Raw genomic sequence first — 15,930 nt, 5'->3', positions numbered from 1 at the left:
GAATATGTAACAATCATATGAAATCCTTATACTTTACGTATCAACAAGTTTATGCTGCTCGTGATTAAAGGATAATACTATATGTCGATGTGATGAACCACTAAAAAACAGAGCAGCAGGTTTTTGTTTTCAACATCCCGATGAACAACGGTATTTTTTGACGTTAATCACTTGGGTAAAATGTATATTACCAACAGCGGGTCAGTTAAGCTTATTTTTGACTTCACTAAGTTCAGTGCAATGGGAAGATTTATGAACCTGCCCAGAGCATCGATGTTGCTGCCGTATGTTGGGGAAAAGTTTGTGGCACATCCCCGACAGCTCACTCAGTGCAGAGAATACATTTCATTGCAATTACCTTCCTAAGCAACAGCCCAGAATTTACAAACGTTTGTATTTGCTTTGAAAAAATTTCATCAGTTTAATGCTTTTCTGAAGTTAGCAATGTATCGTGCAGGAAAATGGGATTAATATAGAGGCATGAGGGAGGGTACTTGACCCGGTATGGACTTGGTGGCCTGCGGGATCTGTTTCTTTTCTTCATAACAGCTATGATTCTGCATTTTATATACATAATATGCAACGTTGCGTCGTGGAACGTCTCTGATATTAATAATCCGATTAAGAAATGATGTTTTCTTTTATCCCAACTGAACAGTCCTGACTAAACTCTTGGAAAACTGATCTGGTATTTGAGCACGCTGAAAATAAGCGTACAGAATCAAAAATTAAACGACCGTTATTTCATGTTGGCTTTTAATATTTAAAAATACACCGACGTGACCAGAAATACGGAACTTGAAACTATTTCTGGCTTGAATGGGGACACACGGAGAAGCGGGCAACTTCTGATTGGCCCAAAGAACGCCGTAGTTTGCATTAATAACACTTTAACCTTGCAACACACTTTATAAGCGAGTTGGTAACAACTTTAGAAACCACTTCACCTGGAAACTGCTGCACTGCACGACTCAATTCAGTCATTTACAATGTCTTACTGGATCCGTGTTGTCATTGCGCTCCTTTATCTTGCGACTTGTGAGTATTTTTTTTTAGCGATATTAGATTTCTTCTCAAGGACGATTCACTGGGACGTTTCTCTCACGTTTTTCATTACAAACTCTGCCTCATTGTTTTTTCCAGATTTACGCGCAGAAGTTACAGTAACTCAGCCGCTTTCCAAGTCGATCAGTCCGGGGCAGAACTTACAATTAAGCTGTACCATGTCCGGGGCCAGTTTAGGGAATGACGATGTATCCTGGTATCAGCAGATTCCCGGAAAGACTCCCCGGCTTTTAGTCTATTATTGGTCCAGCAAGAGCAGCCCTGGAAGAGGTCCTGGAGTTTCAGAAAGGTTCTCCGGCTCTCAGTCGGGCAATACGGGATATTTCACAATTTCCAACGTTCAAACAGAGGACGCTGCGGACTATTACTGCGCCATGTGGAAAAACGCCTTAATATTCGGAAAAGGAACAAAGGTGGCAGTGGGCAGTAAGTAAAATTTCTTCTTTCTAAGGCACTGTGTGCGTTATTGTTAACGCTCTAAAAATAATTACTTAATTTAACTTTAAATCTGCAGAGAATATGCATCCATAGTGAGTCTGTCTTTACCGAATGTTGCACTCCTGTTCCAGCGTTAACCACACCGCCAGCATCACCACCCTTACCCACCCACCCCTCACTGCCTGCGCATGTTTCCCCCTCCCGTTCGAACGGTTCAACAGAAAAACTGAAAATGAAAAGTAATAGTCTCCTCCAACCTTTTAGGAAATAGCTCTCAATTTCAAACTTTAAAATAAAATTATCACCCAGAGCATTTGCAGATGACGATGAATAATAATTTTGTTTGTTACCGCGATGCAGTGTTCACAGCGGTTCTAAAAATGGATTCCAGAGATTATTAATAGGTGCCTCATGATTTGCATTCCTTATGTTGAGCTGAGTTTATTTTGAGCGTCTTTCTATTTCTCCAGAACTATCGAACATATTAAATCCTTTTATACCATTTGCAATCTTATTGCCATCTCTTGCCAAAGAATTAGAATTAATTGGTTGAAATTCATTCGGGGTTCTCAAGTGTTAGCGGGACGGTGCGGAAGAGGAAGTGCCTATTACGCGCTGCATCTCTATATTTAATAGATATCAATGAATATTTATGCCGGTTAGGCTGTAACCGGTACCATCCGATCCCATCCGATACGCGGGGTCATTGTTCCCGTGGTCGTACAATTCAAAATCTCAGCTGTAATGAAAACTGTCTACTTCGGAGGTAATATAGAAATCAACCCAACAGGAGTCTGTGGCACCGAGAAAGATGGAATACAGGAAAGAACGGAAACATAGAGGCTAATTCTATTCATGAGCGACCGCGTTTCAGACAATTAGCATATAGCATCTCGAGAGAGCGAAACTAGGCTACATGTTCTGTCTACGATACCTCAGAGCTGGCCTGCTACGAGGGGTAATTGATAAGTTCGTGGCTTAACGTAGAAGGAGATGTGATGTTAACGTCAAAAGTTCTGGATAATCACTCAAAGAGCTGAACTGCACGTGCATGTAACGAAATTGATCTCCTGCAACCTTAGGCCACGAACCATATTTCGTCCGTTTCTCTCTCCACACGTGCTGTGTACTAAACTGTTGGGTAACCTCACCATTTTTAGATTTTAATTCAGTTTTTCAGTATTTGCGTTTTCCGCGTTTGTTATCATAACGGGTTTATTTTGTCATAGTCTAAGCTGTTAAAGGTTATTCTGTTCAAAAACATTAACATTAACAACCTAATTGCTTTATTAAATTAGGAAAAGATTCTATCGGAAACTTTACTGATGTGAAACATCTACTTTTTTGCTTCATCAGGTTTTCAAACTGAAGCATGAGAGGGAGAACAGAAATGATAGCTTTCGAATATTAAGATGAATTACAGAAGGTTAACATTTGGGGTATTGAATCAGTGCAGCTCACATTTCACAATTTTATATTTCTACCTAACGATTTGGCATCGCAGTTCTTGAACTTTAGGATTCCCGAGGACTAATTGGTTCTTCTGTGTGAGAAAGCTAGGGAAATAGAGAACAATTATCTGTGTACAATAGTGCGCTGCAGAAATTATGTCGATCTCTCCTGTTTATTAACGGTGAGAATGCTCTACAAGAAGTAATTACTGTCGTAGTGTTGGATTAATTCTAACATGCTTCATGAAAATTCTTGTGCTGCTTAAACAGCTGGTATGGATTTCTTATTTTGAAAGGTGTAGAGATGAAAAACATGCTGGTTAATTACATTGATTACATTAATTACAGTGCTATGTGAAATAGTTTCTTTGGCCTTTACTTAACTGCCACTGTTTTTTTAAAAACCAGATCCCCGGCCCCCAGTCGTATCGATCTTGCCCCCTTCAGCGGACGAAATCAGGGTGAAGGGCACCGCCACGCTTGCGTGTTTAGTGAACGGGTTTAATCCGGGTGCTGTGGATATTGAGTGGGCTGTGGACGGCAGTGCGAGAAGGAACGGCGTTGAGAACAGCCGACTGCAACAGGAGACGGACAACACGTTCAGTGTGAGCAGTTACCTGACATTGAGAGCCTCAGACTGGAACTCACACGAGCTTTACTCCTGTGTGGTTAAACACGAGACTCAAGCAAACCCGCTACGGGCAAATATCGCAAGATCCCGCTGTGTTTGATGTCATAAACCTGTTACCTGAGCTAAGAAAAGTTCTTTGACAATTTGTTTCTTTTATTCAGTGGAATGTTATTTTTTAAATACATCCTTTGCAGCGGAAGCTTCAGCTTTTACGATTTGTTTACTGTAAACTCTGTTCTGTTGGCAGATATCCAGTGTTGGTTAAAGACTCCAGATTGATTGAAATTTGTTTCTGTTCATTAAATAACATAACTAAAGCCAGGGTGCGACTATTGCATCCGCAACACTCTTTGTAGTGGTTCAATAAAGTCAGCAAACTTATCTCAAATGCAAGGTCATTTTGTTTGTTTTCTTACGGGGGAAAAACTGACCGGAAATTTGAGGAAAAAAGTATCACCTCGCCTCTCTTTTCTTTGTGGAAATTACTTCCTGTTGATTTCGGTCCTGTAACTGTAGCGGGTCTCAACTGGTTCTCAGGTTCTACCGCGCGGCTCATCTGGCACAGGGTAATGCAACGAAAGCAACCGGCTTAGTTAATCATTGCGCAACAGCGATTTGATAGCTCTCCTGTCAACAGGTTTTGCATCGCGGCAGGTAAACCACCGTGTGTACCATGCAGGGCACACTTGGTCTGACGAGGAAATGAGGTATAACCTCAGCGTTCTCGCATGTACACTGTTCTACTCGATCAAAGACTCGTTTGTGCACCAGATAATCCTAAGTAAACTTCAAATAATGTTCCTGACAGACATCTTTTAAAATAATCAAGTTATCCATTGACTGGTGAGTCCAGACTTAATAAAAATCTCGCTTTAGATTTCAATTGTATGAAAAGGGTCAACTTCCAGAGCAATGAAGCAATGAAAAAAAGAGAAAATCTGTGCAAGGTTCACGAAGTGCGTCGTGGTAGAGTTGGAGTTAACATGAGCTTTATAGTACCAGCAATCCGGGTTCAGTAAGTTTTAGTACTATGGTTAGAAAGGCGACATAGAATTGAATTAACCTATCGCTAGCACCCTAACTAGCTACGAAGCTGTTGCACGCACCTTTAATTAACAGTAGCTTGCTTGGCGTGACCTCAGGTTTCAAAGAAATCAAATATTTCCAATTGACTACTATTTTCGCAGTACAGATGCCTTTAATGCTGGGTACGATGATGATCAGAGATTCGAGAATACAGTACAATATATATATACATACTCACGTCGTATTGCAACTTATAATTTTTATTATTTATGTCAATGCACTGCTTTGGTAAAACAACAAATTTCACGACATATACCTGTGATTTTAAACCTGATTCTGATACTGACATCTCCTTTCATGAGTGATTTTTCTGGCACGTTCAGTAAATCTTCCACTTATCATAAAACAAAGATTATTTCAAGTAAGAGAAAGACCTTCACTCCTTTGTTGTTTTACAGACTCACTCAGCCCACCCACCCAAGAGCAAGATTCTCTGGTCACCCTAGTTAGTTTGGACTGCAGTCACCTTCTACTATAGCAAATCTGGCTGGTAGTGTTCACATGTGAGAACTCCAACGAGGATGCCAATTAGCTAACACATGTTTGCGTGACACAATGGGCTATATAAACATTGGCCAGTGCCAAGTCGGTACAGCAATGTTCACTCCAACCACTGACGAAATCATTGCACTCTACTTACCACGAAACTCCACACTTACCACTCAGGGTGTGTACGCGGTAAGAAAGGCTGAAAGCCAGCAATTTCGAAGTGACCTTGAGTTTGTGGATTGTTGTTTATCAGTTAAATTCTGAAGTCTTCAGATGCAGATATCTATCAAAATAGGGGTTCTTTTAAGTTAAGACCTAAGGCTTACCTTGCTGGGTTTTCGGTATTAGCGGTCAAAGTAGGTGAATTAGGCAGAGCCATCATCTAATAGTAAGGAAGTAGGCCTAAACTGCCACATGGAGCAGAGACAAAGTATCTAGTCTGTTCAGTTCTTCAAGTATCTTTTCATTTGATTTGGGCCCCCAAATCCTAATAATTTTCTACAGGAGCACAATTGAGAGCATCCTGCCTGGTATGGGAACTGTACGTCCCTCCATCACAGAACTCTCCAGAGAGTGGTGCGGACAGCCCGGCGCATCTGTGAACTTCTCACTATTCAGGACACTTACAAAGACGTGTGTGTAAAAAGTGCTGGAAGAATCACTGGGCGCCCGAGTCACCCCAACCACAAAATGTTCCGGCTGCTACGAACCGAGAAACAGTACCAAAGCATAAAAACCAAGACCAAGAGGCTCCGGGACAGCATAGCCACCAGGCCAATCAGACAGATTAATTCATGCTGAAGCAATTGTATCTCTATGTTATATTGACTGGCTTTTTATACATACTATTTATTATAAATTACCATAAATTACACATTGCACATTGAGATGGAGATCTTTTTTCCTCTGTGGACGCTAGAAATTAAGTCTGTGGACGCTAGAAATTAATTCAATTCAAACTTTCCAGCTGCTATATGTAAGATAACACTCCCCCACCACCGATCCCCATCTTCACCAAGACTAGCCTGCCTGTAGAAATGACGATTGTGGCGATTTTTAAAAGGTTTAGCTTTAAGTCATATGGTGGCACAAACATTCATTTCCTATCACACATTCCAGGCATTCATGGAATTCCAGGTTCAAATGATATTATTGTGCTTAACATTAGACCTGAATAGCACGAGAATTATTGTGAGTGGCGAGTGGTACGTTTACAAATCTCGCAGATATATGCATTTATAGTGAAGATTTTCCATTACCAAACTTTTCCATGGCATAGGAGAGATAAGTGGTATAAGGCCTCCAAACGGTAATTCCAGTTGCCAAAGAGACAGCAATAGAATAGACTGTTGGACCCAAGTAAGACGAACATGTGACCGTTTCATTGGAAGAAGAGCAAAACAGGCGTTGAAAGGGTCTTCGATATTTTCCCGTGATAATGGGAGTGCGTTGGGAAAGGTGTTAGATTAGCTTTACATGGAAGTGTTCATACAGGAATCTGAACCTGCACACGAAACAATGATTTTCAAACCCTTAAGTCTGAAATCCATTAATCTTCTTTTTAAGTACATCAACCCCACAGGGCGCTGAGAGCAACTCGGCAGAGGCCTCAGTCCTGGGACGAAGGACAGGCCCTGTTCATTCCGCTTTCACCACACGATCTTTTAGACGAAGATCATTTCTGCCGCTGGATGTGGTTTTAGGGCTTCTTTTGACGTTTCTGTGCCTCTGGGTTTTTGCAAGTTGTGGTTGCTAGCCCCATGTCCAACCCTCCACTTCTTACAGACGAGAGTGGGACCGTAATGGTTAATGCAATGCTTTGAGGAGATTATACATCACATTTATTTTTTCTCGTCTGCTCCAGGAGCACTACGTCATTGACCGAATTATGTCAAAATTTAGTTGTGCGGTTTAAGGTCAATTTTTAACGGCATTGACTCCTGACTTTATTAAAACGCCTGCATTTTCTGGTTATTGAGCATGATTGTGGCGAGTTACGTCCATGCAGACAATCACAACCTTAAGGAAATATGATTTGTTCTAACGTGTCACTGAATTCAATTCCTGCAAACACACAGAAGAAAGTCAGATTATCACCAGCGTTAATTTGCGTTGACCCTTGCACTCATGTCCCGCTTGTCTTGGCGATTTGCGTGTTGCTGAGCAAGCCAGCGGTCACTGGCCGTTTTTAATTCGCCTTGAAGGGATAGTTGTGAGCCGAACTCTTACAGCGCTGTAGTTCTTCTGTTACCGGACTCCCTCAATATTATTGAGGATGAATTGCCATCACTGGACGTGCAGAAAATGAAAGAACGAAAACATTTTTTCCCCAAATTAGGATGGATTACAGTTGTTTGCGCAGGTGTCGGTGTTTCCATGTACTTGTAACAATTGTCTTTCTTGTTGTTAAAAGTCGCCAGTTTGGCAGGTGCGTTGTAGTTATTGATTAACTGCAATGAATTTTAAAGCTTATACACATTGCAGCTTTTATTCTTCAGTGGTTTGTATTGGTTTATTATTGACACGTACCAAAATACAGTAAAAAGCTTGTCTTGTATAATAATTAGCAATGTTAAAACTTACCACTGAAGGAGAAGGCTTTGTTAGCTAACAGCGCCATGCTTTTTTAGTGTTATTTTAACTGAAGTATTGAGGAAGGCGTTCTATTATACTCGACATATGCCTTGTCGTTGGTGGAATGGATTTGTGACCTCCACAGGATACACTGTCCCTACTTGACTTAACAACCCAAGTTGACTTAGATCACGTTAATTTTATTTCTTTCCAGATTTCAATCATGTGAGTTTAGTTACCGATGTATTTGCCAGAAATCCATATCTCTGAACTTGGTGTCAGGAAGTCGCCATCTTTTGAGATATCTAGATATCGATATACTGGGATATACTGTTCAAAGAACAGTTTATATACTCACCCAAAGAGTTTCATACCTTGCTTTGCATCCATCTGCACACTCACACCAACACAGTCACTTAATCAACTCCACTGGACGGTAAATACTGCTATTCATGGTAAAAAGAAACTTCTCATTGGCGATATAAAAAGTAAAGAACACATCTGAATGATGATAATCGTATATTCACCACATTGTCACGAAGCTTATATGGCTCATTACTGCACGTTAATGGGTAAACTTTGCCAACCTTACCCACTTAGGCTGATATATGACCCCAGCCCTATCGTAATTGGGTTATTGACTCGTTTCCGGTTTAAGATGGCGCTGGTAAAATACAGCGACGACTTAATGGCAGCAAACACGATTAAGTACTTTTTTAGTCACACTTTTTCTTGAAACGATCACTAAAATCAATTGCCTGTAATTTTCCTTTCAGAGTTCAGTCTTTGAAGTGGCTGTATGACTTGGAATTTTTGAGATGTAATCCTAAGAGTCGAAGTTGCAGGACGGTGGCAGCCTGCTGTGTACAGGTTGAATGGAGGATATGGATCCCGAGCCCGAGAGAGGGGATTGTGACAATTTCTAGCCATTGCTGGAGCGGACTTGGAACCAATTCGAAGCGTCAGATCCGAGGGGAGGCAGAGTGGAGACGGCAGGGCACGGGCTCGAGACGGTATTGAAGCAGCAGGACCACGTTCCCCGATTAAATAACAACACAAGGTTTGGCTAAATTAAGTGCCGGCCCGGAATGAAAATGCTAGGGTGCTCCGCGATGTTTACTCGTCTCTGCACTGAACTCTGAGGCTGTGGCGTGCAACTGACGGACTCCTGAACCGGCCGCAGTGATGACTGGCTTCGTGGCGGTCGACTCACTTACGTAAACTCCAGTTCTGAATGCCATTTGCTTAATCAAATTTCAGATTTGAAGGTTTTTGCTTGTTTGGACATGTGAAAGCTATTTAAAGGTCAGAAATCAAGGATTTCCTTAAGGGTCAAGGACAACTTTGGCAAGGTAACAAAAAACTTGGATGATGAGAGACGTTTCAAATTTTATCAAAAAGGAAACGGAGGCATACGAAAAGTTTTACAACCTGAAATCGGACGGGAAATCGAGGAAAATACAGGAAGTAAGAGAGAAATTAAACACAGAGTCGGGAGGAATCAAAGGGGCCAATAAACGTCCTTGCAATTGGACTAGAGAATATAAAAGTAGTTTATTCATGCGTTGAGAGTTGCCAGTGAGACATTGACCACTCAGGGGGAAAGTAGGGAATTTGTGCCATGATCTACGGAATGTGAAAGAGGTGGTAAACGTCTCACAACCACCTACTCTGCTGGGGGGGGGGGGGTCTATGCGGCTCCGCAGCTCGACTGCATAACGGTTCCCCAGCTTGCTCATGACGAAATTGTAGAGACATCACCCACAGCACATCAACAATACGCTGCCTGCGTATACTTGTTCCTGTCCGGGAAAGAGGACTACCATTTCGACTGACACTGGAGAGGAGCGGTACTTATTTAGCATTTCAGTATTGCTTCTAGGCGCGTTTCTGGAATTTGACTTCCAAATTGACAGTTTTAGTTAGCGGCCCCGTTGGCTGAGCGTTTATTATTTCCCTTCCATTTAAATTCTGCAATCATTCTCGACACGCTTCCCTGTCTCTCTGTCACCACACTTGGACCATATACGAACGTTCTGACTGCGAGTCCCGACCAAGAAAACGGATACAGCAGAGAGAGAACATCTAACCTTGGCCCTGAGTTTCATTGGCCAGATAGGGTAGAAGTTACAGGCGATCCAACTTGTTTTAGGGAGAAGTGACTGAAGTAATGCGGCATATAATTTCGATTCAACAGGCTCAGTCTGAATTGAAGGAACAGATGTTATTTCCCGTAGCAACATTTCAGCAGCTCACCACAGATAATCGAGTCAGGTGTCTGCCATTTCTGCTTTAACAGCCGCAGTCCGTAAACTTACAGCACATAGCCATCGATAGCTAACAGGCATTAGCATTCTGCAGTCGTAATTCAGCAGCTTATGACCATGTTAGTCCCACTCTCAGCATCTCGCACATTCTCCATTTTAGCTGCCCCAACAACCTCGGCCACTATTGCCCCGACTCCCCCGTACAGACCTGAATCGACTCTCGTCTACGTACCAAGGCCGAGTATTCCGCTAATGGGCAGATACTGCTGTGACCCCGTTTCCTGCAAGGTTTTCATTACCCAGTGTGAGTTGAATTTCGAAGCCAAGCCTGTCGGTTTTGTGATGACACATGATATATCCCCTGGATGGACCTCTACTCGCCTGCTCAACGCTCTACAGGAGCAAGGTTTGTAACAGAGAAGGGATGAATGGAAGAAAGCTTTCAACAGCCCCACAGGCCATGATGAGTACTTTGTGATGCCCTTTGGTCTGGCCAACTTCCTCGCTGTTTTCCAAGCCCTAGTCAACGATGTCGTCAGTGATATGTTTTTGGACAACGTTCTGATCTATTTCCGCTCTCACCAGGAACACATCCAGCATATCCAAATGGCTCCCAAGCGGCTTCTCAAGAATCTGTACGTCAAGCCAGAGAAGTATGAGTTCCATAAAGACCAAGTCTCCTTTTTGGGCTATATTACCTCTTCCAGTGTTCAAATGGACCCGACAAAAGTTCAGGTGGTCACGGAGTTGCCCAAGTCCTCTACGGTCACACAGGTGCGGCGTTTCCTGGTGTTTGCAAACTTCTATCGCCGCTTCGTCTGGATTTCAACTCTATTGCGGTCTCATAAGTGCACTCACCAGAAAGACCTCTGCATGACAGCATTGGGCAAACGAAGACGACAGTGCGATCTCGGAACTAAAGCGACGCATCACCACTGCCCCAGTGCTGCAACACGCTGACCAATTCCTGTCATTCATTGTCGACGCTGAAGAATAAATGCTGCAGAGATTATGGGATCAGACAGCATCCCGACTGCAATTCCATTTCCAGAGATAGCTCTGCCTTTCACTTCGTTGCTCCAGTTGGTACAATGCTGGAATCCACTTGATAATGCGGAAATTGCCAGAGTAAATTCGGATCTTAAAAATTAATTAATAAGCATTCCAGTCAATTGCTGCCTATCGGGGTATCCTCAGTCATTAGGAAAACGATGGTAAGGTTGTCCAACCGTGCCACTGTGCAATGTGTAGACGCAATATGTAATGTTCTCACAGAACACTTTGAGTCCTGACTTCGTCATAACAATGATATTTAACCAGCAGAAAGTAAGTTCTATTTGTTAGTAGTTAATCATCCTTGCCCCATGAGATCGCTGATCAGTTCCTAACTGTACTGGCCAAGGAATGCAATTTTCCTCTGTTTCAGACATGACGTTCTTTCTATCGTAAGTTGAAAAGAAGGAAGAGGTATGAATAAGCAGAAGTATGATTTAGGATCAGGAGTAAGTCACACAGCATATCAAACGTACTACCTACTTAATAAGATTACATTTGATTTGATTCTAAATTCAACTTCACACTGCAGTCTACTCCTGTCCGCACTACTCTCTGCAGACTCCTGCGATTGAGGGGCGTACAGTTCCCATACCAGGCTGTGACGTAGCCAGTCAGGATGTTCTCAGTTGCGCCCCTGTAGAAAGTTCTAAGGATATGAGGGTCCATACCAAACTTACTTAACTGTCTGAGGTGAAAGAGGCGCTGTTGTTTCTTTTTCTCCACACAGCTGGTACGTACAGACCATGTCAGGTCCTCGGTGATGTGGATGCCGAGAAACTTAAAGCTGTTTACCATCTCAGCTCCAGATCCATTGATGCCAATAGGGGTCAGCCCGTCTCCATTCCTCCGGAAATCGACAGCCAGCTGCTTTGTTTAAATCGATATATGAATTTAAGACACAGAGTGATTACGAAAATAGCTATCGGGCTGCTCCCAAATAATCAGATTTGTGGTGCATTGTTTTGATTTGATTCCATTGTGAAAACATAAGAGTGCGTTTTAAACACATTTCTCAATTCTCTTTGGGACTAAGGTCATTCCAGTAGCAAAATAAATTGCATTGATCCAAATTCAGGTGCTACTATCGTCATTAAAACAACCACGCTTTCCAAAGGCACGGTGAAAATCGGTGGATACGTCAGCCGAAAGTGCTGACAGAAAATGGTCGGGAACGAATCCTGAACCTACAGGCTCTTAATTAATTTGCAGCAAATGTGTCTGGTGCTTTTAGAAATATCCGATAGATCTTCAATGAACACCATCTATGGGAAAAAAGAATCTTCGCGTGTTTCTATTATTGTTTATAACTAATGGGACAGGAGAATGAGTCGCACGCAGAATGATGCCGGAAAGGAGATCAAGTTCTTCAACATTTCTAGAATAATCTCCAGCTGGAATTCTTCTCTTCGCTTTTCATTATTTTTAACAGTTGCTGGACATTACGATGAGTTTATCCAGTGAACGTCTGGTGGTATATGTACGCAGTGAAGCCTTAGAGAAAGAGGTTAAATAAATTTTAAAACAACTAATGAATGGAGCGAATTGAAACATGCAGACATACGCCGCTCGAAACCAAACCCTGACAGCTGACAGCTTGGAAATAATTGAAGTACAGGGAGAATCTGGTTATTTCTGATTGGTGTCATGGTGTATTCTGATTCGACTGATTTGCAAAGAGAAAGTTAGAGATAAACTTGAGAACCCACTTCACCTTCCGCCCTGTGTGAGCTCTACTCAATTAATGACAATGTCTTTCCGGGTCCGTGTCGTCAGTGCGTTGGTGTATTGTGCAGTATGTGAATATTTTACTTTCACTGGCATTAGACTTAATCCCGTGAGCTACTGGTATTATATTTTTTTCTCGCATTTCTATTGCTCTAATATTTTCCTCACTATTCTGCTTCGTCCCCAAACGCTTCCAGATATAAACACAGAAATTACAGTAAGTCATCCGCCTTCGGAATACTCAGCAGCATGTCTGGCGACAGTTTAGGACGGGGTTTCTCAACCGGGGTTCCGCGAGAGGTCGCGATTAAAATAAACATCGTTTTTTGATCATCACGCAACGCGCGATGTTAGCAATCACAGTGGTGGGCAGTGACAATGCAGCCCTGTTAGCACTCGCAGGCCAGTATGCCAGTGCTCAGTAGGACCGTGTATATTTGGTTGAGTTCATTCTCAGTTTTTGACGCGGGATAGAGGAACACGTTGATAATTGGTGAGCACGGAGGGGAGGACGTAGGATGTCGAGCATGAAGTGCGCTTCCCGAGCATTGAATGGACTCACCCAAATTGGGTTGTGACATCAGCCATTCCCTCCCGAATTACCTCCCCCAACTTCGACTTACACCCCGCCGACTCGCTTATGGGAGAGAACATACTACCAGTTTAGTGGAAAAATGGAGGGAAATTTTCATTCTAAAGAAGGAAGTTTTATTGCGCCGCGACTCAGCTAGTGGCCCTCCGCTGTGCTGTTGTTGTAACCGTTGCAAGAGCTGAATTGTGTAGGTTAGAAGTGAATTGTATTGTGAAGTTTTCGGATTTTCTTGAGGTTTACTCGTTTAGATATTTATTATGCCAGTCTTCTTATACAGTCCGTCTTTGCAATGAAAGCTACTTATCAATGGGTTTTACATAGACCGTAGACCATGATCCAAGTTGTCCTATTTTTGCTAAAGTTTGGCTAAAAAAATCATTGTCTACTCAAAATTGCATTGACAATTATTTTTGATTATTATATCTACAACGTACTAATCACACTAGCTGTAGATATATTATTTTTTATGTTTAGGTGCACTGAGACATGAAAAATATTTCATGGGTTCCTCAGGGCAAAAAGGTTGAGAAAGGTATAGACATTATCTACATGGTTGTGTCATGGACACGAAAGATTTGAAAGCCTTTACTTTCGTCGTAACTTCAGTCTGCAGAACTTCGCTGATGTGGAAACCTATGCAAAAGATTTCTTTTTAATTAAGCTCTATTCACATCTGCTGGGCATTCTGGAGTAGTGGTCAAAGTAGGCGATTGAGAAGGGTTAATAAAGGAGGACGCATTCATATATAATCAGGAAGTAGGGACTGACTCGACCGACTGACAGCAGAGTCAACGTAACTGCACGGTACAACTCTCCAAGTAGCTTATCATTTCCAGTTGCTGTGTGGAGAAATACAGTCTTCTCCCATGGATACCTACTTTACTAAAGGAAACTGTCTGTAGGAATGAAGCTTAAGCGGCTCTTTATATGGTCATATGGCGGCCCAAGCATTCGTCCCTTCTTACAATATGCAAGTCGGTATGGAACAGCAGGTGCGAATGAAATATTCTATTCAAGAGCATGACAACGGTATGGTGTAGCGAACGGTACAGTTATAATGCTCTCAGATCATGGCATTCACTGTGAGTATTTTCCAGCGTCACACTTTTCAACAGGATATAATAACTCACATGTGGTCTTAGGTGCTCCAAGGGGGAACTTGGGCTTGCCAGAGAAACACTGATGGGATGCATTGATCAACTCCAGTCGAGGCGAGCTGATGGTGCTTAGATGGATGAAGAATAGAATGGGTATTTTGTACGATTTTTTTCTCTGACAAAGAGGTACGAGTGGGGTAAGGGAAAATATTACTTCTGCGTGAAACTACGACTTTATACAGGAATCTCAATCTCTATATTAAACAAGGGGTTTCAGCCTTTTAAGTCTGGAATAACCTATGTCTGTTATTAATAAACCTAATGCATTGAAGAGGTTGTACGACACAGTCATTGTTTTCAGTGTACTCTACTGACCTTAATTCATTGACCATATTAGGTCAGTGATGCAAGAGTTCCCAGGATACAGCTTTCCTATCGAAGAAATCAGAGATGCCCTCCTTCAAAGACAGTGTTTCCCTTCCTCCACCATTGATGCTGTTCTCATGCGCATCTCCTCATTTCCTGAACATCCACGCTCACTCCACCTTCCCACCGCCTTAAGAATGATGGAGTTCCTCTTGTCCATGCCTACCACCCCATAAGCCACCACATCCATCACAGCATTATCTGCAACTTCTGCCATCTCCAAGGTGATCCTACCACCAAACATATCTTTACCCCTGCCATCGGCTTTATGCAGGGATCACTCTCTCCGTGATTCCCTTGTTCACTAATCTCCCTCCCGGTTCTTATCACTGCAATCGGCCAAACCTGCCATTTCAGCTCCTCCCTCAGCTCCATTCAGGGACCCAAACATCGATCCAGGCGAGGCAACACTTCACCTGGGAATCTTTTGGGGTCGCTGCTTCCGATGAGACTTCCTTTACATTGCTGAAACCCATGGTAAATTGGCTAGTGCGCGTATGGAATGAGTTACCAGCAGAGCGGTTTCAACTGCAACGTTTAACAGAAGTTTGGACAGGTACACGGATTGGAAAGGTATGGCAGGCTATAATCCGGATGAGGGCCGATGGAACTCGGCAGAGAAACAGGTCAGCATTGACTGGATGTGTCGAAAAACCAGTTTCATTGATGTAGTGACATATGACTTCATGTCTCTCTCCACTCTAAACCTGTAATCGATCATCTTAAACTGGTGCCCTCTCGCCGCAGACGCCTATGCGAAGCGCAAACGTACCTGATTATCGACTATAATTTTGCGTACCTCGAATATGTCCGTCCACAGCCTCATCTGCTCTAAGGAAAGCAACATCACCCTATCGATTCCCAGCCTCATAACTAAAAGATTCCATCCTCAGTCACATTCCCACGTGTCTCCTATGCCACTTCGCCAGTGCAGTCACGTCCTTTCTGTACTCTGGTGACCAGAGAGCGCCGAATGTTCTAGCTGTTGTCTTAACGATCGGTTTGCACGATACTATTAATAAAGGCTGGCGGC

General features: G+C 42.7%; 1 protein-coding gene across 1 annotated transcript; it reads left to right on the top strand.

Annotated features, from left to right (window-relative positions):
- Nucleotides 1-926: 926 nt before the first annotated feature.
- Nucleotides 927-3,966, top strand: LOC132400385 (immunoglobulin lambda-1 light chain-like). Its single transcript, XM_059981330.1, has 3 exons — nt 927-1,038; nt 1,144-1,491; nt 3,363-3,966. Exons 1-3 carry the CDS (start codon nt 990-992, stop codon nt 3,683-3,685), a joined length of 720 nt encoding a protein of 239 aa, XP_059837313.1. The 5' UTR covers nt 927-989; the 3' UTR covers nt 3,686-3,966.
- The last annotated feature ends 11,964 nt before the right edge of the window (nt 3,967-15,930 follow it).

Source organism: Hypanus sabinus, chromosome 10, assembly GCF_030144855.1.
Source record: "Hypanus sabinus isolate sHypSab1 chromosome 10, sHypSab1.hap1, whole genome shotgun sequence".
Classification (NCBI taxonomy): Eukaryota; Metazoa; Chordata; class Chondrichthyes; order Myliobatiformes; family Dasyatidae; genus Hypanus; species Hypanus sabinus.
The sequence above is the reverse complement of the archived record's forward strand: the minus strand, read 5'-3'. Positions and strand labels throughout refer to the sequence as shown.

Excerpts from the sequence above, each read along its gene's own strand:
- LOC132400385 (XM_059981330.1), top strand. The coding sequence starts at position 990 with ATGTCTTACTGGATCCGTGTTGTCATTGCGCTCCTTTATCTTGCGACT. Across the intron at positions 1,039-1,143 it reads GCTCCTTTATCTTGCGACTT|ATTTACGCGCAGAAGTTACA; the intron begins GTGAGTATTTTT and ends TGTTTTTTCCAG. Across the intron at positions 1,492-3,362 it reads AACAAAGGTGGCAGTGGGCA|ATCCCCGGCCCCCAGTCGTA; the intron begins GTAAGTAAAATT and ends TTTAAAAACCAG.